The 26885-nt window shown below is 40.4% G+C and overlaps 1 protein-coding gene across 1 annotated transcript in view; it reads left to right on the forward strand.

Annotated features, from left to right (window-relative positions):
- Nucleotides 1-32: 32 nt before the first annotated feature.
- The window catches only part of GLDC (glycine decarboxylase), a 68880-nt gene continuing 42027 nt past the window's right edge, over nt 33-26885 (forward strand). The window contains exons 1-8 of the mRNA XM_075067364.1: nt 33-317; nt 631-709; nt 11652-11787; nt 21301-21465; nt 21790-21867; nt 22832-22979; nt 23238-23434; nt 24849-24945. Coding sequence (XP_074923465.1) covers nt 33-317; nt 631-709; nt 11652-11787; nt 21301-21465; nt 21790-21867; nt 22832-22979; nt 23238-23434; nt 24849-24945 — 1185 coding nt within the window. The remainder of the gene's footprint in view (nt 318-630; nt 710-11651; nt 11788-21300; nt 21466-21789; nt 21868-22831; nt 22980-23237; nt 23435-24848; nt 24946-26885) is intronic.

A 26885-nucleotide genomic window follows, 5' to 3' on the forward strand; every position in this document is an offset into this window, starting at 1 on the left:
GGGGGGAGTTGGCTGGGCGCGGCGCTGGCGGCATGCAGACCTCTGCCCGCTGGTGGGGGCGGCTCGTGGGCCGGGGGGCCACTCTGTACCTGCCCCCGGGCAGCGCCCTCGCCGGGAAGACCCCGCCGAGCAGATGGGGATGGCGGGGGCAGCAGAGCGCGGCGGGGGGCAGCGCCTCCAACCCCAGCGCCGCCGCCGCCTCGGGGTCCTCCCGGTACATCGAGCAGCTCCTGCCCCAGCACGATGACTTCTCCCAGCGGCATATCGGGCCCCGGGACAAAGAAAAGCGGGAAATGCTGCAAACTATGGGTCTGGCGGTAAGTCCCTGCCGGCTCCTTGCCCGCTGTGCCCCACCCCTCCCTCGCCCCCCGGTGCTCCTCCGTCCCCCCAAAACCCCTTCGCCGTCGCGTCCCCCCGGTGCTGCCTCCCCCTCTGCCCGCAGGGCAGCGCCGGAGCGAGGCGCACAGCAGCGGCTCGCTGGGACTCCGCTAACAACGAAACGGGTCTCAACAAAGGTCCCGCTAAGCGGCGTCACGAGAGCCGGTAAAGGGGAGACTGTGTGCGCGTCCGTGCAGGGTACGGACAGAGAGCTGGGCAGCGCGCGGGACTTACACCGCTGTCCTGTTTCAGAGTATCGATGAGCTGATCGATAAAACCGTTCCTGCCAGCATCCGCCTGGGAAGGCCCCTGAAGATGGATGACCACATTTGTAAGTGACCATTTCACGCTGGACGCCAGTAGGAGCTTTGTGAAAAATCTCCTCCTCCTTGCCCCTCTTGTTTCTAGTCTGATTAATCAGCATTAAAATAGCTCAGCGGAGGAGTTACAGTTTTGCTTTTCTTTATCCCAGTAATTAGTCTAATGACTAAAATTGTGTAAAAACTGTAACAACCCCCTACGTATTTCCACTAAAATGCAACAGGACTTAACACAAAGAAACAAGAACAAACATACCAGTACTATACTCTTCAATCTGGGATGTTGTGCCTAGCTGTAGCAGTATGTTGGCTGCATAAAATTACCTGTTGTTCTAATATTTGAAACAAATAAGAAAACTTTTATGGCAGGATGGGACTACCTCTAGTCTAGGGACTACCTGTGTTTTGAGATAACTGAAGTGCAGTAAACCTTGGCATGCCCTGAAAGCAATGTTATATGGATTAAAAATGCTGTTCATAAATCTGTCACTGTAGCACAAGTTATTGGCAAACTGCACTTCTAAAATTGTTACCTCCTATGCTGAGTGACACTGTGAGGCCTGTTGCTCAGAATTTGCATCTTTAAATGAAATAACAAAAAAAAGACTAGGAGGCCTCTGTACCATACATAAAAATAACTACTTAAATTTTGAAGTTTAGTCTGATTTTTTTTTTTTAGATTGATCCTAGTGTATGAATCAATGATGTGCATACATTTTTAAAACTGGAATCGGAATTCAGCACATCATGAGAAACAAAGGTGTTCCTTTTGTACTTTATTAAATGTAGAACCCATTTAGATGAAAACCTGTTTGTGGTATTTCAACCCAGCAGAATTTTTTTCTAGTTGAATTAATCATCTGAAAATGGTATTTAACTTGGATATAGGGGTTACTTTTAATGGTAGCCTAAAACTCAACTATAATAGTACTAATGGGCACTAGTATAATTCAGCAAATTACTATTGTCATAAATCAAAGCTCACAGGTACTGTTAGTATAATGGGGGAACGTGTGGATTTCAAGTCCTTAAAACTAAGGCGGTCTCAAATCTTTAGGGGGAACATTTTAAAAATATACAATTACATTAGTACATAAAGACCATAATAAATGTTTGCCAGTATCTTCCTGGAAAACACACTGGTGACAAAAAATGTTTAAAGTCTTATTGACTAAATAATTGCACTAAAACATAAAGTTTAAGAGCTGCCTACATCCTGAAAATCACTACATCGGTATCACCTTTTAGCTTATGTAAAAAGTGACAGAGAGTCCTGTGGCACCTTACAGACTAACAGAGGTATTGGAGCATAAGCTTTCGTGGGTGAATACCCGCTTCGTCAGATGCATATTACGCTCCAATACGTCTGTTAGTCTATAAGGTGCCACTGGACTCTTGTCACTTTTTACAGAGTCAGACTAACACGGCTACCCTCTGATATTTTTAGCTTATGTTAGTGTTTAACATATTAGCAAGTAGGACAAAATATTTTGATTCCTCTTGCTCTCTTTTAATATTGCTCAAATTGTAATTTTAAGTGTAAAGCTTAGGCCCTGCAGCTTAAGTTTTGTACAGTTCCTGGCCAGTTCAATCTGGTTAGTTTTGAGATGACATCACAGAACAGAAGCAGCAGCCAGAATGAACAGCTAGGAATACTATAGCCTGAAAAGACTACTACTAGCCAGGAATTGCACAATAGGATGAAAAGTCTTTCATTTAAATCTTTGATGCATTGGTGTATTTTATTTTTAAATAACTTTTACCCACTTCTCAAAAAGACTGGGTGATCTTAAACTTCTCCTCACTATCTTCATGGTTTGTATAAGTAGGGATAGTTTAATATCTCCCTAATGGTGAAGTAGATAGTCAGTATATTCTGGGATTGGAATGTCTCTATCAAAAGTCAAAGCATATTTGTAACTTGTTTTCACCAAACTTGTCAGATCATTTTAAAACTATAAATGAACTGAAGTAGAACCTCACTAATAAACAGTTCTTAAAATAACTCACATACAAGGCAGTGTCTCCCCACTTCTCAAAGACTTAATAATAATAATAGAAAGCATCAGTACAGTATCTGCTAAGACTTACTGAATATGCTACACTACATTTACTGATACATTGTAAGTAATCATAGATAATTAAATACTAAGCTACTGTTGTCAGAATAAACTAAAGTACATTTTGATGCATTATCCTTTCTATAATGTGCTCGTGCTAATTTGTGTAATTAATTTATAATGGGTCTCCCAATCACGAGTATGAGTTAGGGTACGTCCGCACTACCCACCAGATTGCAGGTAGTGATCTATCTATCGAGGATCAATTTATCGCATCTTCATCGATCCCCGATCACTCTGCCCTCGACTCCTGTACTACACTGCAGCGAGAGGCAGAAGCGGAGTTGACAGGGGAGCGGCAGCAGTCGACTTTGTGCCGTGAGGACGCAAGGTAGGTTGACCTAAGATATGTCGAATTCAGCTACGCTATTCTTGTAGCTGAAGTTGCGTATCTTAGGTCGATTTACCCCCCGTGCCTCTGGTGTAGACCAGGCCTTAGTGATCATACTTCTTTCTACTCGCTGTCTGAGGGAGGCAGGCAGGCAGGCAACTGTTGGAAATATTTTCTTAAGACCTCCTTTGCTAACATCTTGTTTAGTTAACTGGAGACTGATCAGCTGTTACCCTATTTTATCTTTTCTATTATACTAAAAAAGAGATTCTTGAAAAGTAAACTTTAGCGGAATACAATTGACTATTGCATGCTACTTTCTGTTAAACGGTGACCCTTAAAAACCTAGACAGTTCAGATTTAGTATAGGTTTGTGCTTGGGAACTGGAAATTTCAGGCACTCCAGAAGCCCAACTAGAATGCAGAAGGGGACTTAGATTGTGTAATTGATTCCTTGTTCTAATAGTGTGGTTTAAACAGATGAGTAACTCATTTGCTATGTCAACATGTTTACATATCAAAAATACTTGTGTACTAGATGTTTCTTAAAACTTTGTACCCACATGTACTGTAAGTGTTTCTCTCTAAGATGAAGAAACAATAAAATATGATTTGGAGGAAATAGTAACTACTACGTTAATTGAAAATCAGATTGAGGAGCTCTTCAAAAGACCTCTGTTAAAGTTGCCGTTCTTTTTCTCAATTAATCTCATCTCCTTCAAACATATTTGCATATACTCTCCAGTTCATTAAGGCACAAATGAAAAAGTTTTGTGCTCTCTGTTATTTCCTATTGTTTGAATTCATGGCCCACCATACTATTTCCGTACCCAGGTCAACTGCATTTATTTATTCAGCAAGAAAAGATTTGTCAGCTAAGATACTTGAAGGATTACTGGACTATTTTCAGTGGAGAGAGCGAAGATTAAGCATTTAATCTGTGCTGCCCTAGAAAACTGGCAGCAGGAGGTTGAGTGTGCTGGCTGACTTCCATGTGTTTCTTAATCTGTATTCATTTATCAATTTTATTTTGTCCAGTTTAGTATGATGCTTTCTTATTTCACAACCTAGAGAGGAAAAGTTAAAAATAAATCTGTGATCTAAGACCAGAATGTTTACAATGTAAAGTATAAATTATAATACATACAAATGTTCTATATTGTGACCAATGTCACTAGTCTTGTTCATACAGCCTATCTTCAGAGAAGAGTAATATGCAGGAGTGCAATTTGTTTTCAAGGCGTGAGTATTCAGGGGCAAATTGGACCCCTATTCTGCAACAAGATCCCTGGCTTTGGCAGCACTCGGGGGTAACAAAGTAGAAATTCTCCATTTTAAAATTTATATAAACAAGATAAGGTTACTGCAGTGATCTCTTAAATTCAGTATTTGCTACTCATAGGGTGAGCTGACACATAAGAGAGTCTAGGTTTCAGCCTTACCTGCAACTAGTTTACATTTCAGTTCACGACCATGTAATGGGAACATATGACTAGGAATCAGGCTTGCTGCAGGATATAAAAGATCTAGAGCTCTGGTTAAAAGTCCCATCGGTGGTGCTGCCCAGCTAAGGCAGGCTAGTGCCTACCTGTTCTGACACCGTGCTGTGCCCCGGAAGCAGCCAGCAGCAAGTCTGGCTCCTAGGCACGGAGGCCACGGGGCTCTGTGTGTTGCCCCTTCCCCAAGCACTGACTCTGCACTCCCATTAGCTGGGAGCCTGCTAATGGGAACAGGGTGGTGGTGCCTGTAGGCAAGAGGTGCATGGAGCTGCTTGCATGCCTTCACCGAGGAGGTGGGCCTGCTGCTGGCTGCGTCCAGGGTGCAGCATGGTTTGTGGTGTCAGGACAGGCAGGAAGCCTACCTTAGCACCCCCACTGCACCGCTGACCAGGAGCTACCTGAGGTAAGCCTGTGCTCCAGTCCTGCCTGAGCACCCCCCCTACTGGAGCCCCTTCCTGCACCCCAAATCCCTCATCCCCAGCCCAGAACCCCCTCCCACACCATGAACCCATCATTCCCAGTCTCACCCCATAGCCTTCACCCCAACCCTGAGCCCCTCCCACACTCAGAACCCCTTAGCCCCAGCTCCATTGGGTAGCGGGTATCAACAGTTTTCTTCAACTGGATTACCAGGAAAAAACAAATTTTGAAAACCACTGCTTCATGCTGAAGCTCTCCTTAGTTCTGAAGCAGAAGGCTAAGGGGAGCAAGTTTGCTTGGAGTGAAGGTTCAGCAGGACCAGGCATAAGAAGTCTACGACTAGAGGCTGAGTGGAAGAATTGTGGTGGTTTGAATGTTGTTAATAAACCAGACTTCTAGAAGGGGGAGAACTAGTATGTAAACACCCTCATTATGAAGTCTGATTAACTGGAGAAGGGATACTAAGGCAGTAGCAGCATCTGAAGTCAGATAGTTCTTGATATGCCATAAAAAAAAATTGACAAGACATAATGGCATGAGAAATTTGAGAGGCGGAATGGAGAAACTGAAGATTGATAGTTGGGAAGGAAATCTTCATGGATTTTGGCAATTTTAGACAATTTGGGATTGTAAAATTAGCATATTAGTGGGTGGCTTCTCCTAAAAAGTCTGCAGTGTAAGAGTTAGCAATATTGACTCTTAAATTGTTAGTGGGTTTCAAAAATTAGCACCCAGATCCACTGCTGTAGGCTGATTTAGACCTAATTAAGATGACTACTTTTACAGAGGGTTCATATTTTCAAAGTTCTCTTGACCACCTAGAGGACTAGAAACCATATTATTTTTAAAAGAGTCTGTATTCTGGAGCACAAGTCTTCCATCAAGGAGTAATGGCCTCAGTACACGTTTATATTCCTTGAGATTTGGAGTCCCAGAACAATAGAGGATGACTCACAGAAGACTGCAAGTGAAAACAGAAGATTGACAGCTGGAGACTTGCACCAAACACCAGGAAGAGTAAGGTCTGTATAACTGGGGACTCCCTACTAAGAAGGGCAGATAAGTGGCCTGTCACTAGAGTGGAGTTGGAGAACAGGAGCATTTGCTGGTTGCCAGGAGCTAAGATACAGGATGTAGACCTGAGTCTGAAGAGCATCCTGCAGGAGCAGGAAAGAATCCACTGCTTTGTTCTTCATGTTGGAACAAATAATACGGATGGATTCTTACTGGAATGCATCAAGGGAGACTATGCCATATGCCCCTAAGCTGGGGAAGATGTTTAAAGAAATAGAAGCTCGGGTGATCTTCACTGGGATTCAACCTCTCCCTAGAAGAGGAAAGTAAAGGGAAGACAAAATGATGATCAACAGATGGCTTAGGCAATGGTCTATGAAGCAGAGATTTGAGATGTTTGACCATTGAGAGGCATTCGTGGACAGAGGACCATTCTTATGGGATGGACTCCGCCTGATTAGGAAGGGAAATAGACTTCTTAGATGGAGATTGGCACAACTGATTAAAAGAGCTTTAAAACTAGGAATTCTGGGAACACTGAGAGATGCTCATGTCATCATCATTCCTGCTTCTAAATACTTGCAGGAGAAGAATCGAGTAAGAGGATACAACAATGGAGAAAGAAACAGAAACTAGAAGAATGGACATCCGAGAGAAAAGACCACTGACAGTAAGGGTCAGGTAGGTGATATTGGCAGCAGAATGACTGTACCTAATCGAGCAAGGAATCGGAGGATGCCACGCAGAAACTACTAAGATGTCCGTACACCAACATAAGGAGTCTGGGTAACAAAATGGAGTCTGCCAGAATTAGATTTTGATGTGAATAGAAACCTCTTCAGTATTTTTTTTTTTTTTTTAATGAAAAAATCCCATAATAACACAATTCCCAGCAGACTTCATTTTAACCAAATGTAGATTGGAGGACAAATACTATTAATAATGGTAGGCCCCAGATATTCTTGGATGTCATAGCTGGCAGATTTCTTCGTCAAATAGTCACTGAACCAACAAAAGATGATGCCATTTTAGATCTAGTATGCAAATAACTAGGGCCACATAGAAGAAATGGTTGTAGAGGACAATCTTGATTTGAGTGATCATGATCTAATTTGGTTTAAACTAAATAGAAGGATAAATAAAAATAAGTCTGCAAATAGGGTCCATGTCAAAAGGGCAGACCTGGAAGAATTAAGGGAAGTGGACTGGACTGAAGGATCTGAATGTGGAAGAGATTTGGAATTACTTCAAGTCAAAGTTGCAGAAACTATCTGAAGCCTGCACCCTAAGCAAGGGGGAAAAAAATTCATAGGGAAAGGTTGCAGAACAAGCTGGATGAGCAAACATCTCAAATGGATTAAGAGTGAGCCTACAAGGAATGGAAGATGGGATGGATCTGCAAGGAAAGTTACCTCTTGGTGATCAGAAAGCATAGAGAAAAAGTGAGGAGAACTGCCAAAAGCCAAGCAGAATTGGACCTTGCAATAGTAAAGCTGGTTTAGTCCTATAACAGGAGTGCCAAGTTTACTTACCCTGGGAGCTGAATATGACAATTGTCAGAAGTTTGTGAGCTGGGGCTCAAGGCTTCAGCCCCGTGATCACCTGCTGGGGCTCAAGGCTTCAGCCCTGCTCTTGTTGAAGCCCCAGCAGGCACACCCTGCAGGACTGAAGCTCTGAGAAGCCCCTAGCCCCACCACCCTGCTGCTTCCACCCCCCAGTCTGGTAGGTGGAGACTTGGGGGTGGGGGAGGGGAAGGAATATGGGTGGCTCTGTGAGCCACACTTTAACTGTAAAAGAGCTGTGGTTTGGCCACCTCTGCCATATAAATAAAGAGAAAACAACGAAAGAAGTGGGAGTGTTAAGCGCTAAGCGTGGAGTGGTGATTAAAGCTAACCTAGGCATGGCCCAACACCTAAATGAATACTTTGCTTCTGTTTTTAATAAATATAATAAGGAACTTAAGGATAGCTTCAGGGTGGCTAATAGGAATGAAAATATGGAAGTAGGAATTACTATATCTGAGGTAGAAGTCAAACTCAAACAGCTTAATGGAACCAAGTCAGGGGTCCCAGATAATTTCCATCCAAGAATATTAAATGAACTGGCACATGAAATTGCAAGACCAATAGCAAGGATTTTTAATTAATCTGTCAACTTGGGGGCTGTTACCTCTGACTGGCAAATTGCTAATATAGTACCTATTTTTAAGAAGGGCTGGGGGGCAATGATCCAGGAAACTCCAGGCCCCTTAGCTTGACCTCAGTTGTATGCAAGGTCTTGGAACAAATTTTGAAAGAGAAAGTAGTTCAGAACATAGAAAAATTAGGATAAATCACAACATAGTTGGTCTGGCACAATTGACTTGATCTTTCTTTGTGAAGAGAATGAATTTTTAGAAAAGGAAATGCAGTATTTCCAATCTACCTGGATTTCAGTAAGGTATTTGATACAGTTCCACATGGGAAATTATTAAATTGAAGATGAGAATTAATATGAGAATTGAAAGAAAGGTAAAGAACTGGTTAAAGGATAGGGTGACCAGATGTCCCATTTTTAAAGGGACAGTTCTGTTTTTTGGGACTTTCTTATATAGGTGCCTATTATACACACATCCCTCCCATTTTTTCATGGTTGCTATCTGGTAACCTCATTAAAGGGAAGACTACAATGGGTCATACTGTTAGGCTGGAGGAAGGTTACCAAAGGAGGAGTTCCTCAGGGATCAGTCTTGGGACCCATCTTATTTAACATTTTCATTATGACCTTGGCACGAAATGGGGGAATATGAATAAAGTTTGCAGATGACAAAGTTGGGAGGTATTGTCAATATGGAGGAGGCCCAAGAAGATCTGGAGGACCTTGAAAACTGTAATAATAGAAATTTAATAGTGAAGAGTGCACTTAGAGACTAACAACAAGAATTTTTGCTATAAGCCAGGGACATATCAGAAGTGACAGAGGGGGAGAAAGATCTGGATGTACTGGTTGATCACAGGATGATTGAGCCACCAGTGAGGTGTGACCATGAAAAAAACTAATGCAGTACTAGGATGCAGCAGGCGAAGTATTTCCCGGAGAGAAAGAGAGAGGTTAATACCATTATATGAGGCACTGGTAAGACCTCATCTGGAATAGTGTATGCAATTCTGGTCTCCATGTTCAAGAAAAATTAATTCAGATTGGACCAAGTGCAGAGAAGAGCTGCTAGGATGATCACGGGAATGGAGAACCTGTCTTATGAGAGAAGACTTAAGGAGCTTGGCTTGTTTAGCTTAGCCAAACAACGGGTGACAGGAGATATGGCTGCTCTTGAAATACATCAGAGGGATGAACACTGGAGAGGCAGAGAAGTTATTTACATTAAGGGTCAATGATGGCACAAGAATAAATGGATTTAAACTGGCCATCAACAAGTTTAGGCTTGAAATTAGATGAAGATTTCTAACTGTTAAAGGAGTGAAATTCTGGAACAACCTTCCAAGGGGAGCAGTGGGGGCAAAAAACCTAACTCATTTCAAGACTGAGTTTGCTAAGATTATGGAAGATATGTTGTGATGAGGTTGCCTGTAATGGCACATAGCTCATCTGTGACTGCTAGTAGCAAATACCTCCAATGGTCAGTGATGGGATGCTAGATGGGGAGGGTTCTGAGTTAAAGAGAATTCTTTCCAAGGTGTCTGGCTGCGGGCAGGGGGAGTGATCTTGCCCACATGCTCTGTCTAGTTGATAACCATATTTGGTATCAAGAAGGAACCCTCTGCCCCCCAAGTAAGATTGGGAGAGGCCTTGGGTTTTTTTGCCTCTCTGTCCAGCATGGAGCATAGATCACTTGTTCGTTTGAACTAGAGCAAAAGGTGAATTTTCTGTAACTTGAAGTCTCTAAATCCTGATTTGAGGACTTCAGTAACTCAGCCAGAGATTATGGGCCTAATATAGGAGTGAGTGCATGAAGTTCAGTGGCTTGCAATGTGCAGGAAGTCAGACTAGGTGATCACAATGATCTCTTCTGGCTTTAAAGTTTAAGTTGCTCTCTTCTTATCAGAAAGGAAATGTTACTCAGGGCTGGATAAACCCATGCGCTTGAAGAGGGTATTTGCAAGGAAGGGATTGCTCAAGGTATTGGTAGTGATACAGGGGGAGGGCAAGGAGGAGAAAAAATGCACACTCTTAGATCACCAGTTCAGATACAATGCAGGGCAGTGAGTATGGTCATCAGGTATGATACAGCTTGGTCTCTGAAAAGAGTTGATGTTTTGAGTCCAGCCTCCACACACGACAAATACTGTCACAGGACAATATCGGGCCACTACATTCTGTGACTGCATTGAACAAATGCTCCACTTCCTGCACATAAATTGCCCCTTGGCCATAGTCACACAAAGCAGAAGACACTGTGACATGTCACTATGTGTGAAATTTCCAGTCAGACATGGCACCATGGCAGTGGTCCATCCCATTCAGATCTGATCAATCTTGTCTGAAGTAGCTGGGGAAAACAATTTCCCAAGCAGAGGCATCCCTCAAGCCATTACCTATGGGAACCAATTGCAGTGAATGTGACTTTACGAATACAATGGTGATGGTGGGAACCAATTACTCATCTGCACCACAACTTTAACATTTTTGTTATCGTGTTTGTGATTAGTGAGAGTTGCGATGTGTCTTCTGCCAATGGCCCAGTAAGCTTTCACGTAGATGGAGAGGTCTATTCCAAAGCCTACTCTACTGTGAAACTGACCTGATTTGCCTAGTTTTATGTTCTATAATTCCTTCAGGAACAAACTGCATCAGAACTGAAGGGAGAAATCTTTTGTATTACCACTGCACATTGCATATTACTGAGAATAAGGTAAAATATAAAGTTACTTAATATTCTAGCCTCTGATGTTTAGGCACTTTCCTGGGTAGGAAGCTGGGAAAGTTTGAGATCTATTTATGACCTGTTCACTAAACCTTAATTATAAGTGATGTATAGCTTCATCTAGCTGTTGATTCTTCCAGTTCCAGCTGAGTAAACGTCCCTTCCTAGAGTGCCTGTATTTGTGCATATACAACTGCCCCAGAAATCATGTGGGGTTTGAAAATCCCCAACCTTCTCCCTCTGTAGTACGGAAAATGTTTGGAATCTTATGAAAATTTAGGCAATGGTTTATCCTTTGGTAGTGGCATTTACTTGTTTAATTAACTTACACTGTATTAGTATTGTAAGACTAAAGCAAGAAAAGAAGTTTCCTAAAACTTCAATCTTTCATGTTAAGAGATTAGTGGGATGTAACTATTCACAAAGGCAACCTATAAGGGAGGAGGAGAAACGGAAGTTAATGTATAATATCAATGTTACTCAAATCTGTTGCTTGTTGGGAAATATTTTGATCTGGTAGACTTAAAATTCTCCCTAAATATTTTACTAGATTAATACCTCACTTACTACTGTCTCTTCCCTTAGTTTGTTCTAAAACTGTTGACAACTGCTCATTTCTACACCAAGTCAAACAAGGCAGTTGAGTCAAAACAATTAACATTTGTTCCTGTATAACATTTTATGCTATAACATTTTCTTTTCAATCAGGTGAAAATGAAATCCTTGAAACTCTACACAATATTGCAAACAAAAACAAAATCTGGAGGTCCTACATTGGCATGGGTTATTACAACTGCTCAGTACCTCACGCCATCGTGCGGAACTTGTTGGAGAATGCAGGATGGTAACGTACATGACTTCCTCATTACAAGCATAGAAACATTTCAGAAAAAGAGTATGTAAGTGTGATGCATTGACAAAGATATACAACAGTGCTGTTTGCCAACACATTCCCATTCTTGATACAGGTGATGTGCTGGTCAGATTGAAACTTGATTAAGGGAATCATAAAAATATTCATCCTGACTTCAGCAGGAGTTTAATACATAATGTGGCAATAGAAAAGCATTGTAACTTATACTTTCACGAATAGAGCATCTCTTTAGTTTGAAAAATCTGGTGCCTAATGCAGAATATTAGCTAAACAGGTGGTATTAAAGAAACATGGTTACGCAAGATGAATTTTGAGAGTGGAAAGTTCACACTTATTGTTCACTTAACCCATACTTTGACATGAATGGAAACATTTATAACTTCAGTTACTTTGGGAAAAATCTAAAGCAAGACCCCAGATTAAAATAACTTTATGTTCTGCCCAAAATTTAAGCTTTGAGGTTCAAAATACTAATTCTCACTGGCATCTGTAGTTCCCGGTGGATATATCTGACTCATGAGAAACAATGGTGGTTTTGTACTGACTGGAAGGAAGTAAAAAGCTGTAGAAATCTTTAGCCCTCCCCTCCCCTCCCCCCATGAGATTTCTCTAACTCAGTTTTTCAAACCAAGAAGCTTAGATGTCTTGAATACATAGTCAGAATTTGGATGCTTCTCTTTGTTTACCTGTTGCTGAAGTAGATGAATAAATTAAGTTTACCCACTGTTAAGAATTTTTAGATGCACTGAATGAGAGACACAGTGTCTCTCAGAACTCATGCAACAGCAATGCTCCTGTCTGGAAGGCTTTAGAGTATTGTCAGTCAAACTGGAACTTGACTTATTTTTCAAGAATCTGAAGAGGATAGGTTTCCTTTAGTTACTACTTGGATTATCTTTATACCATGTGCTTTACTAAGACAGTCGTGGCCCTTTACCTCTTTAAAGACATTTCCCAAACAAGACAGCATGGTCAAAATATTCCAACCACAAATTTAGACAGAATATTTAACATTCAAAATTAAAATATGGAAAAAAAGCATTAATGTGCAAATGCCAACTGTAATTGTTGCCTCCATATCTCCACCCACTCTGCACAAAGACTGAAGACCATCGAATATTCTGACTCTGTCTATATGTACATCTGAAATCCCTTATTCCTAGATCAATGGTACCCAAACTTTTCAGGATCACACCCCCTACTTACTCCTGTCTGCAACCCCTGCCCCTGGGGTGGACGCAGGGTCGTGCCTTGGGGGTGGGGGATGTGGCCAGGGGTAAGATGGCAGAAACTGGGGCTGGGAGTGAAGTTGAAAGTGTGAGTGTGGACCTGTGGGGGCAGGGTGCTAGGACTGGAGTGGCACTGGCTGGCATTCCCTCTCCACCCCCTTGTGAGGGCTGGCCTGGGTCCCATTATGCCCCCTGGATTTTCTTCTGCATCCCCCTGGGGGTGGGGAGGGGCATGCCACACAGAGTTTGGGAACCTCTGCCATAAATATTCTCTCCTCCTTTTTGTGCAGAAGTGAAGACATCAACTTAAATCTTCACCGCCAAATCAACTTTGTCTTACATAAAAGACACGTTTTTAAAAAGGTGGAGAAGTGCTTGTGATTTAATCAGAGTGCTTGTGATTAAAAAAATATTTAGTAGACTATAAGCGCAGCTAAACTAATCACAGGAAAAAGCATTGGTAACTAAGTTCTAAGCTTGATTTGTGGAGTGTTCATTAAGGACTGAAAACATTATGTTCATTCTCAGCCTTTCTGGGATGCTGAAAAAGTGGCTGGCTGAGAATAAACTTAATCACTGTTCCACACAACTAAGTTGTCTGTGTCAGGGTCTCTTTGCTTTACTTAAACATCAAGTATCTCTGCCCTCCCCAAAATTGCACCTTTCTCTATTGTTATATACTACATCTATCATAAGGCTAGAGTTGTCTTGTCCCAGTCATCATCCTGCAGCATTTGCAACCTAAATATTTCAGCACTAGGCTGGTGTGCAAATATTAAAAGTAGATAGAAACTGTCCAATGAAATGCAAAAAAAGTCAGACAGCAAGTGGATTCATAGATTAGATTCTGAGTCCAGAACGGACCGTTGTGATCATGTAGTCTGACTGCTTGTATAAACTCAGGCCATAGAAGTTTGCCAGGATAATTTGTACATCATCTCTCTTAGCGAAACATCCAATTTTTATTTTAGAACGTAATCAGTGATGGAGAATCCACCATGACCCTTGCTAAAATTTCCAGTGGTTAATTACCCACTCTGTCAAAAATTTATATCTATTTACAGTCTGAATTTGTCGGTCTTCACCTTCCAGCCATTGGATTGTGTTACACCTTTTCCAGCTAGACTGAAGAGCCCATTATTAAATATTTGTTTCTCATGTAGATGCTTGAAACTGTAATCAAGTCACTGTTGCAGAAAGGTAAACTTTTAAAAAATGTTTTAGTAATGTAGCGTTGGTAAAACAGTTAAAGAAAACATTTTTGGACTGCCCTTTTTTTTTAAAAAGCACATCTTAGCACACACAAGCCTAAGCTTTTGAGTCCTAGGATGATGATTTATGCTGGAGAGTGCAAAAAGCCATTATAAATCTCTGCAAAATTTATGGTTTTAATAAATCAAACTTCCCTAGCAAGTCTTAAATTTTAAATGCTAGGTATTGAAATATTGCAGCCCCATGTTTTATAGTCTAGTATTTCTCATGATGCTGTACTTATCTTTTCTGCTCAGTTATGCACCGTGACAATAGTAGCTCTTTCCTTCCCAACTTCTCAGTATCCTAATACAGAAGATATGGACACTTCAGGATGATTTTTTTTCATACTGAAATGTAGCATGGCCTTGGAAAGTGGGTTAGGGTAGAAAGGAATTGTTCGCTTGATGTGTGTACATCTCAGTTTGAGACATATGGCCATGCATAGTCTTCTGTTAAAAGAATTGGGTATGGCACTGTGAGGAAGTGAGTGGGAAGGGATTAGGGGCTTTCATTTAGCAGAGAGTGTTTGTCAGATGAGAATATTGTGTGTTTTTAGAAGATTTGCTAGAGAACAGTCTTCCAGAGAAGTTAGATCTTCTAGGAAAATAAGCATCTCTGTAGGAGACTCAGAACAAGCTGACTTATTCAGACAATGATGAAAACAACTTTGTTTCACAAAGAAAGACTAAACAACTTACATATTTTTAAAGGAAAATTGTCAGAACAAGGCTATGTACTAGTTCGTATAAATGCCTGAAGTTTGAACACAAATAACAGCTGTTTGAGTTAGTTTCCAGAAAAGTGCTTGTTTTTAAAGTCTGAAATGTTATCTTTTCTGTACTCTAAAAATTACCTTGATCAATCTGCTTCAAAAAACAAAAAAAAAAAATTTCTGAGACAAGATGAAAATTTTCAGTCCAAAAGGGAGGCTTTTTTGGGGTGGGGAGAGGGCAGTCTAAGTTAGTAAGCAATGAGAGTCTTAAGGTTGTATGTTCCAATCCATTCTAAATGATGAATTTTCTACCAGGCAACTCCATTAGGGAACAACTTGTTCAGTTTTTTTCAGGATATACACTATATCAATTACTCAATTTCCTTTTTCTCCAGTTACATAGGAATTGTATATAGTTACAGGCTGCTTGCAAGCTCTAATGACACTTTCACTCTTAACACATTTCATAGGAAAGCAGAGGCTTAATTTTATCATCAAGAGGACATTCTGTTTTGTGGTATTCACATGGCAAGCACTTGAGGTCTGGAGATAGAACTAAGCGGCCTGCTATTTTTGAAAACCCATTTAGTCTTCATGTACAATAATGGATTTATAGTAACTCAGCTCTCTGAAATCCAGACAAGACTTTTCCTAGTGGGTCACTGCAAAATATTGGCTGTTTTTATAGAGCACTGGCTAATCAGTATTTACTTTTTTTGTTCTCTGGGTATTCAGAGTTACCTGCCTCAAAACTGTTTATGGTGTAAACTGCACAGCAGAGCAAGACTGTTTAAACACTGCACATTTATGTGCACATGATTCCTGACAGTCTTCACATTATCACTGCATTGAGCTGTTTCCCTAGAAACAGAGCTAATTAATTCCTGTGACGTGACATGAATGTAAACTAATCACCAAAGACTACAAAGAATATTTGGTTTCATAAATAAGATTACAACAAATTTAGACTTAATCTTGTTCATCTTTCGTGTTAGTATTTAGAGTAATATTCACTGTCTATATCACAGTATTAAAGACTGAGTGGTTTGACTTTTTGTGCCCTTTGGCTACAAAATTGCACTTTATAAGAATAAGGCTCATTTAAAAATATATATGTACATACATGAGGTTGAAAGCAGCAAGAGTGCATGCTCAGGAAAAACACACAAGCAAAAGGGTAAAATTTTCAGAGGGCCTTAATCCCATTGACTCAACTGAAATTTGGCTCCATAGTCACTTAACATACTGTATTTCAAGAGTCCCTGTCACAATTAACATGATTCTATGCTGAGTATACTTGAGTAACTGGTTTAAAGCAACTTAAGTGTTTTTTTGGGGATGGGAGCACAACACTCTCTTGATTAACTCTCTGTGTTGATGGGTGCTGCGCTTAGTGCACGGCAACACTAGGTTATGGATGTGCAGTAAAAATCGCTGTGGTTTAGTTTACATGGGTTGGGAAGGCACTGTTAATGAGGCCAAAATGTGGTTCAACCAAATGGGGATCCTTAATAGAGCTTCAGATGGACCCATAAGGTATTTCAGGACCAGTGTAACTTTTTTAAGCACTGAAAGGAAAAATATAGTATGCAATCATATAATTAAAGACTGTATCGTCATGCATATGCATAAGGGGGAAGAGTGAAGGTTGCACAGGTAAACTTAAATCTGGCATTTCTGAACATTTGAGTGTTTGACTCTGCAACCTTAAAGTTCTCAACATAATTGTATCTGTAATACTTAGAATATTCTGCATATGTGTTTCAGACAGACATTCATTGTGTCTTTATGCCTTAATTTATGTAGACAAATATTGCTGTCTATATTACATAAACACTTATTACCACAATCTTGATTTTTGTTTAACAGTGAACACCTGTTACTCAAAATGAAAAAGCCAGATAATTAAAAACATCATTTAAATACTCGGAGTCTTGGCTTTGTATTATAAAGCAGAATATCTCTCACCTTGTGGCTCATGAAGAGATTGGTCACAAACCCTGGTAGGGTTGGTCGGGTTCTGGTAACTTTTTAATATCCTCGTTTTTAAAGGCGCTGTGACTTTTTACCTATTAAGATTTCAAAATGAATTCTCTGTATCCCTGGAAACCTGGGAATCCATACATCGTAGCTGTAGATAGTATATATTTCTAGCCCTGGTGGCACATGAGATTGGATTCTCAAATTTCAAGGTCCCTTGAAAAGTTAGTATAAGCCAGCAGGGAAGAAAACAATTAGCACATCCATGACTGGAATAGTGATTCTTGGGCACATAACGTTCAGCAAGACTATAGAAAGTATGCTCTTGGACAGTCTTCCTAAAGCTTGCTGTATTCTCAAGAATCAGACTTCATATAAGCTTTCAAGTGAGGGCAGGGGACTGGATTAGATGACTACTTGAATCATAGGACTGGAGGGGACCTCGAGATCAGAGCAGTAACAAGGAATTTTTGCAGCTGAGGGAAGGACTGGCTCCAGGCTCTTCAGTAATTCAGCGGCGGGTCCCTCAGTCCCTCTCGAAGGAAATGACTTGCCGCTGAATTGCCATTGAAGAATGAATGAAGTGGCAGCGGCAATTCAGCGGCAGGTCCTTCCCTTCAAGAGGGACTGAGGGACCCACCGCTCAATTGCCCCCAGTTGCAGCTTTTTTTTTTTCCCTCTTCCACCCTGCTTGGGTTGTAGAGCTGCACCCCTCTGCTTTGCGCGCCCGAGGCAAGTGCCTCACTCGGCTTGCCCTTGTTATGGCGCTGCTCAAGATCATAGAGATGCTGTTTCTCTAACTATTTGGAAACAAAATACAATAGCGCTAAATAAAAACTCTAAGTTCTTAGACCTTGTAAACAACATTCATAAGTATATACATAAAACTATTTAAAAATCAAAGTACTGAACACTTTCTAGTTTTCTGTGTCTTTGCGGGATCTACCATTTCATCAATACTTCCCAGCAGAGATCTTGTTTGAGGCAAAGTAGAACCAAAATAAAAATTATTTTCAGAATTGTAATAAGGACTCTAATTCATTAACAAATAAAATATACCCGTCTTTGAAACATTCTGATTTCCACTACTTCTAAGCCTGTTCTTTTGGTCAGTAGCCCAAGCTCTGACCAGGAAACCCATGTTTTCAGCCAGTGTCTGCCTGTCCTGCTATAGGGATAGTTACTGTTATTTCACAGTTCTTTTAAGCTTGTTTCTTGCGAGGCATGCATAGGGTATGTCTGCACAGCAAAGAAAAACAGGCAGTGGGAGTGTCCCAGAGCCTGGAAGTCTCTACAGCAATGAAACAGTCCCACGGCCCGAGCCCCACACGCTTGAGTTGCCTGGCATGGGCCAGCCGTGGGTTTTTCTTTGCTGTGTTGACATATCATTAGAGTGCATCTTCAGAACTTTCAATAACTTCTTAGAGCTTATATTCATACAGATGAATACATCTAAGCCCAGTAACAGGAAAACCAAGCAGAGAAAAATCCATACTCACACATACTACTTCTAGTTTCAACTTAAGACTTCTTTGTATTTTTTTCTTTCATAGCTTATGCCCCCAGACAGTCCTAGAGCATACTAGGTTGTTTAAGTAAAAAATCTCCTTGCCACTCAGTGCTTCCTTTAAATCACAGCCAGCCTGCTGAAATTAGTTTGGGAATGTAACTCCTAGAAACTCCCTTTGATCAGAAAAGACAGACAGTGAGTGATGCCCATATGTTTTCCTCCAATTTATTTGGACAAGAGGCTGTTTGTGTTCCTTGCTCTTATGCTAATCATTCCTTTTAATTTGGTTTATTGTTGTTGCTATTATGGCGTAGTAGTATATCCGCAAAGTTCCTTTAGTAGGTCCTTTAGTAGGAATCCAATTTTATCTGCTATGACAAAATTGATGTATAAAAACTTCAAATATTTGCCTTGCTAATACAAAACAGATTTCAGAGAAATGCCTAGAAATCTGATTCCCTTTTTTTTAAAAAAAAGCTACTTTATTTGAACTAATGATTTGAAATTAGAATTGTTAAAAGTCCAGGATTTTGGCAGTATCTGTGGCCATATTCCAGGGTGAACTAGCTTTCAAAATGAACTTTGTTAAAACAAGCCTCTTTGTGTTTTAGCGTAGAATAAGTGTTTATACTACATACAAGAGAACTGTTGAACTTCTGTACTAACATGGAGGTCCACACTTCCTTGACTCGTGGTGTGTATAAACTGTCTCCTTAACAGAACGGATTAAAAATGTTTTGTTGTAAATATTTTTGCAATTCAAAGTCATAACATGGATATCACTAAGCTGTGTAGTGATTATGTCCAGTTCTGCAGTACTGTCTGCACTGTCTGTCACATGCATATTGTGAGCCATACCAGCAGGGAGCAGAATTGGGAAGCCCTAAGATAAAAAAAAATCCTTACTGAGACACAACAGTGCAGGTTGTATGTACAACAGAGCAAATGTCTCTAATATGAAAACCACCACCAGACATCATTCTAAATGGAAAAATGTTTAACTGTTTTCTTGAAACTATTTGCTTCCTGTTGTGTGTTGGGATACTGAAAAATACCTTCAGCTTCCTTGACATCTGTTTAGAGCTGCGTATTCTGAACCTTTCATTGTAACTTTGATCTCTTCCCATTTATCTCTATTTTTAATACATTGAAGTATCCTATGGAAATAAGAGAGAGTGGTTACTTTTCAATATAACCGTGGTTTCCTTTCTGTAGTGTTTTTCCTGTCCATGAAACTCTAGCTTACTGTGAGGGGCAAACAATGGTATCTAGAACTTTCCCGCCCCTCCATCTCATTCAGGCTATTAGGAAAACCAAACAACTGCTTAATATCCCCCATCCCCTTTCTCAATCCCAATTTTTTCCTCATGGTTGCTTTAAACTAGGTTTCCATCAGAATTCAGTTTTGATAAATACTCTGAAAAGGTTTTTAAATTGGGAATCTGTTCAGCTCCTTTTTGAGTTCCTGAAGAAGGGAAACTTAGTGTAGCAATATAGACTTTTTCCAGAATTTTAAGTTAGAAAGGAGAAGCTGTATCTTTTTCTGGTGCATTGTATGGTATATTTTTGGTGCTCTGCGGTCAGAGTCCTCAACAGCGTTGCACCTTTGTTCAGGGAAGAATCTTAATCTTTCTCTTGGTGCATATTCCTTTTGCAGTGTGAACTCTGGAGTATCTCAAATCCTGGATTGTACAGCTTCAAACATAAATAGTATTAGAACTATTGAAATGATTTCCCCCTACCCAGACTTGATTTATTTGTGGATCTCATTGAGACTTCAAGATCAAACCAATTCTGAAGGTTACATACTATGATTTAACTTACTTTATGTAAGGCTATATGAGATTCCAGTCAGTTGTTTTTCTCCCCCATCATAATTTATTGTACTTGACAAATTTTGGTTTCCAAGAGACTATATTTTAAGGGCTTACCATTAAGGCTGAGCTTGTAGACTTAACTCTAGTTGAATTTTCAACCCTTATTTTGCATTAAACATTAGAGGGTTTTTTTTGAGAGGGATTTCTCCCATTAAAAAGGAAAACAGACAATTACCAGTGAAGTGGTAAATTCCTTGATGTGAAACTGAATGAGCTGGATCCCAGCTGCCTCAACGAGCAGTTTATTACAGAATCAACTTCTTCATAGCACCCCAGTATTCTGAACCATTATAGCTTTGGAGTAGCCATTAAGGAGATAGTAAAGTTTGCTTGTGCACTTGTATACTTCATGAAGTTATGTAGTCAGACAAAGTATTTTAGGTTTAGATTTTTAAATGTCTTGACAGTTTCAATAATGCATTGGCTGCAAACATCAGATTTCTAAAAACAGATTTGTTAAAAGCACAACACCAAAATGTTGAACTTGTGTTAGATCTAAATATTTTATGACCTGACAGACTTTCTCCACCCGTCAGTTGCTGAGAATTGAGTTCTGTTGACCCAACCAAAAGTGTTCGCTCCTTTGCCTCTGTAGTTACAGATAAATATTCTAATGTCATAATCTCAAAAATAGTAAATTTTAACTTAAATTCTGTTCAAAATGAGGGGGGGAAAAAAACTATTTTCCAAGTAAAGAACCCCAAATTTATATTGGCAGGATAAGTGTTCTCAACTTCCAGGAGGGTATTAAGAGCATAGAACAACTAAAACACATTAGTGTGCTTTTGAACAGATTTCCCTGTTTATATTCATGTAAAATAGTGGGAGGCGGGAGGGGAAAGAGGAGAGAAATACTTACGTTTAAATCCATTTGCAAAGAAGTGCTAGGGACCTGATATATAAAATGTGTTTATCTAACAGGGTTACCCAGTATACCCCTTACCAACCTGAGGTTTCCCAGGGTAGACTGGAGAGCCTGTTAAATTACCAGACTATGGTGTGTGACATCACAGGAATGGATGTGGCCAATGCGTCTTTACTGGATGAGGGGACTGCTGCAGCAGAGGCTATGCAACTATGTCACAGGTAACACACGCAAATGGATGGCTAATTTAGACTCAAGAAAAAATTGTGAAGTGTTTTGCTTTATTTGCTTATGTGGGACTGAATAGTTCAGTGGACTAAAAATGACATTGTACCTCACAGTGAATCAGTCTTCTGCAGTGCTAGTCTGGTATTTTCCACAAAACACAAAATTAACTGTATACAATACTTTGCATTTATGAATTAGATTTCTCAGAACATTTTCAGTGTGAAATATGTATGTGGGTGAGAGAAGCAACTGTTCTGTTCTTGAGTTTTAGTTTGTTCCCTGATCCACTTAACCTTTTTTCCCTTCTTTTAAAACAGGCACAACAAGAGGAGAAAGTTCTATGTTGATGTCCGATGCCACCCTCAAACGATAGCAGTAGTCCAAACTAGAGCAAAGTAATTCTAATCTCTATCTTGCTTAATAAGAAGCACAAGCAGGCACATGAAATATTTTATCATCCCACCTCTCTTAGTCTATACTGACCAAATATTGAATATTACAAGTACAACACTGATTATGTTGATAAATAGGTGTGCTTTGGGAAATGTAAGAGAACCTGCAGTAGCTAGTTTGGGGACTGACTTTGGCTATACTGCAAGTACTTCATGTTACTGAGAATTTCCCCTAGGATAATTCATGCAAACCTTGTAACATATCTTTCATTCAGTGGCTGAACTAACTGATTAGATCCATTTCCCATAACTGATACCTAAAGTTCTACCTTGTTTAGCTGCAGCTAAACATCTTGCTGTTTCAATATTGCATTAGTCTATGTAAAGCAAATACAGTAATTTTGTATCATGCAATCTTGTTTGTAACTAATCTTCCAAATGAACAGTCGTGAACTAATTCACAATTTTTAAAATGCAGGTAAACCTATAGAAACAAGAAAATATTTCTCCTGTCTGCACTGTTAACAAACCTGTGCACATCTGAGCATTGAACTCCATATGAACATTCTCTTACCTATCAAATGATGCATTACTTTGAAGGAAATCAATAAGATTTAGTGAAACAAACTCTTAATAAATTCATAGTTACATACAAAAATCCTATATTAAAGGAATGTAAATAGAGGTTGCAAAGCCAAGCCCTCCAAAGTTAGGAAATGCAAAATATAAGTTAATTCTGCTCCCTTCTGCATATGCAATATGATGATCACATGCTATTTTTGTGGCACAGTAACTTTCACCACCATAGATGCTCACACTTCCTTAACTGTGTAGCAGTGGGAAGCATGTTCAATCAGCTATACTTTAAGAAAAATATTCCCTAAATCAGTGAAGTCAAATCGGTTAAATGTTATCCCAAAGTATGAAATGGTGTCAATAACTTTGCATTCCATCTCTTGCTTTGCAGTTACAGTTGTGTTGTCATTGAGCTGAAATTGCCCCATGAGATGGATTTCAGTGGTAAAGATGTCAGTGGAGTGCTATTTCAGTACCCAGATACCGAGGGGAAGGTGGAAGACTTCACTGAACTCGTTGAAAGAGCCCACCAAAATGGGGTAAGATTAAGTACTATCAGTGTTGTCTGGGGGAAGAAGGGGGGACCACACGGGACTAGATCTGACGTTTACAATGCCTACAGTTATAGCTGATTTAATTTTCTTTATAGATGATGTACTGAGCAAAGACTACTTTTAGGCTTCAGTTTCACATGAATGCTATAAAACAGTCTGAAGTAGAATCTTGATGCCCCAAATTGATACTATGTGTGTGCTTTCAGAGAAGAGGCTAACAACTCTATGCTCTTATGCTTTCAGAGTCTCGTCTGCTGTGCTACTGACCTCTTGGCTCTGTGTATTTTGAGGCCTCCAGGAGAGTTTGGGGTGGATGTTGCTCTGGGTAGCTCCCAGAGGTTTGGGGTACCACTCTGTTATGGGGGACCACATGCTGCCTTCTTTGCTGTCAAAGAAAACCTGGTGAGAATGATGCCTGGGAGAATGGTTGGAGTTACAAGGTAAAGTTGGGACATTTCTTTAATTTCTTAGCTGGAAATGTCTGATATGGCCCCCCAGATCATAGTATCTAAGCACCTCGTAATCTTTAATAAACTTATCCTCACAACAGCTCTTTCAGGTAGAGGAAATACAATTATCTTCATTTTATATATCATGAGCTGTGACACAGACTAAGTGACATGCCCAAGGTCACACTTCCTGGATCCCAATAGGTCACACAGCTCTATAGCAGACCTAAACCTGGGTCCCCCAGTCCAGTGTCCTAACTATTCCACTATCCTTCTCATAAATTAGGAGAATGAAGCATGGTTGAAATTTTCCCCAAGATTCTAATAAATTTGTTGAGTAAAGTAAAACACTGTTTACAGAGAAAACTTGAGAGAACTTAATTCTCCACTGAGAGAATTAAGAACTAGAAGTATCTAAGTTCATTTCTATTAAAGAAGTGGGGCCTGTGGGCAATAGTTTAAAAGCTCAATAAATTTTGATTTAAAAAAAAAACAAACTGGTGGCGAGGAGAGCCATCCTCATGTGAGTCTGAGGTCCCCCACTGAAGGGACATCTCCTTTCGTGGGACATGCAGGCCATCTGAATTAGCAGTATTTTACTTACTTTACTATTCTAGCTTACCAGACTTCCAAATGTTTTATCTGAACCCTTATTGAGATTCACGCCTCACGACCATAAACTTCAGGAAGCAGACAGAAAATTTAGAAAACCTGTTGAAGAATCAAGAAATTTAAGTGAAGTAAACTTGAACTAAATAATGCAGTGTAGGTGGGGAAACTCTTAATGATGGGGGAGGGAAAGAGGAGGGAAAACACTGAAGAAAATACCTGTTTTATACCCAGTATAGTAGTGTTTCGGAATATTGAGAACACGCTTAACAGAATACACTGTAACTGTCAGTTAAAAAATTGTACATATTGGAACAAAAAAACCTACACATGCTTCTGAAACAATATAACTTCTGAAATTAATAGGTTTTGTAGCATGTTTATGAACATTTCTTCCCCTAAAGGCAGGGGCACTTGACAGATGTGATTTGGATAAATATAGACGTTTTGGATCTTTCAGAACCTTCTACTGAGTATTGCTCAAAAAAGTTTCCCAATCCAGGGTATCTGTCATTTGAGGGATAGTGAGAAGGAAGTGGACAGGTCTGGTTCCCTTTATTGTTATCTTAAGAGAGTGTGTGTGTGTGTGTTTTCTGAACATGAACATCTGTTCAGGGATAGGCTAAGGTTTGGGTCACTTTTTACTTTACTCAGAATGGTTATCTGTTGGAGTTCTTCACCCTAAAAGAATTCCACCAGTTAGCTTCAACTTAGCAAACTAAGCATAGCAGTTCAGTTAATGCAGAGCCTGTATCAACGTAAACTAACAAAAGAAATACTTTCTTTTATGGTCCAGAGATGCAAATGGAAAGGAAGTATATCGTCTTGCATTGCAAACTCGAGAGCAGCATATTAGAAGGGACAAGGCGACCAGCAACATCTGTACAGCACAGGTGACCTCTGTCAAAAGTGTGTGTGTGTGTGTGTGTGAATTTTCAATCCTGTGAAACTTGGAATTTTTGCTTGGGGAAAAAGGATCATCTTAATGACCTGTTTTCATTCAAAAAGTTAGTCTTGCAGCCACTTGTCATGGAGGGGGAACTCCAGTGAGTAGTACTGAGTTCCTATAAACTGGATGCTCTACTTTTGGAGATGTAGAATTTTAACACTCCAGAATGAAGAATTCCGCTTTGTATTTGTGCAGAAATAATTTCAGAATTTAAACAGTGAAAATGTGAACTTTATAGGTTTGTGATGTGCAAACAGCTATTAAATTCTTACTATTTTAAAATAGCTATTTTCAAATCAAAATGGAATAATGATAAATGAAATGTCTAGGTTGAGAAGTGCCCAGGAATAAAGTAATAACTTTTTTGCATGAGATTGTGAGAACTTTTTTGGTACTTTTTGCAGCTGTGATTATGACAAACATCTTTATAATTAGATGTATTCAAAAAAACTTTTGGTCCCTATGCAGTCTGTATTCATCCTCTTAATGTGTTTTGCCACAATTTCTCTCTTTAGATTAGTACTAGATATTGAGAGTTTTAAATCTTTAGCACTCATGAGAGATGTTATGGTAGAAAGCAGTTAATTCTCTTGAGCACAGACCTTAAACAGTTATTCTGTTGAAAGTTATATTTAGGGTTTTGTGAGATTCAAACCAGAAACTCAAGCATTCTGCCCAGGATACAGAGACTATTGAAAGAAGTTTGATGTATAACAGGATATTTAATTTTATCTACCATCTAGTGGTCTGAGATGGTTCTGCCTCCAGATCAACTACAGTGGTGAGATTGACATTAGAAGGAGGGCCTCAATTAGCACATGAGAAACAATCCACTGTGTGTTCTCTGATTAGTAATTTAATAAACTTTATTAATGAAAGAAACCATCACAAATACTGTAATGTAGCAAAGGAGACAGAGCCAATACAGAATGTCCAGCACTTGCATTACTCGCATCATACCTTATGAGGAACCCCGAAATAGGTGATGTGATCCACATATTGGAATACACGTACCTGATGACCACGTATCCCACTTTCCACAGGGTGGGTATCATCTTTTAAAAGGAGTTACACTAATGTCCACATTCCCTATACATATTTAGTAATGGTTTTAGCCTCTCTTCCTTATATGTACTTCCACACAGGGCCATCCCTAGCCATTTGGGTACCCTATGCAGCCCCACCCCAGGGTCTGGGTGGCAGAAGCTGTGGGGGGCACTTTTGGGAGCCCCACAGGCTCAGAGTGGCCCGGGGGATTAGCAGGGGGCCGGGCCCAGCCTGCTCCACTTCCCTCGCCCCAGCCCCAGACATATTGCTTGGGGGCAGCAGCAGGAAGCAGAACAGCCCAGCTCCAGCCAGCTCTGCTCCACCAGCTCCCAGCCACGGCACTCCACTTCTCGCTGCTGGTGAATGCGGGGTGGGGGGTGGGGAACATTTCCCTAACAGCCCCCAGCGACACAGCTGGGGCTGGGGCAAGGGAGGTAGAGTGGGCTGGGGCCACGTTGCTCCGATTCCCATCTCCGGCGAGTGTGGGTGGCATCCTTTTTCCCAACCTCCTCTTGCAGTGGTCCTTCCTCTTGCAGTGGGCTCAGCCCATGGGTGGGCCAGCTAGGAGATATACGCGGCAGCACCAGCCCTGCAGCATGTAGCTGCCTAGGGCACCATGAAATTTGGGGCAATTTGGTGCCCCAAATTTCATGGTGCCCTATGCAGCTGCGTATGCCTACGGACAGCCCTGCTTCCACACTTCAGTAATTTTGGAGTCCCTGTCATAAGGTATATTTCCCAAATCTGAACCTTAGCGTCCAAAATTTGGGTACCTGCATGAAACCTCTAAGCTTAATTACCAGCTTAGATCTGATAGCCTGCCACCACCCAAAAATA

This window comes from Chelonoidis abingdonii, chromosome 6 (genome assembly GCF_003597395.2).
Source record: "Chelonoidis abingdonii isolate Lonesome George chromosome 6, CheloAbing_2.0, whole genome shotgun sequence".
Taxonomy (NCBI): Eukaryota; Metazoa; Chordata; order Testudines; family Testudinidae; genus Chelonoidis; species Chelonoidis abingdonii.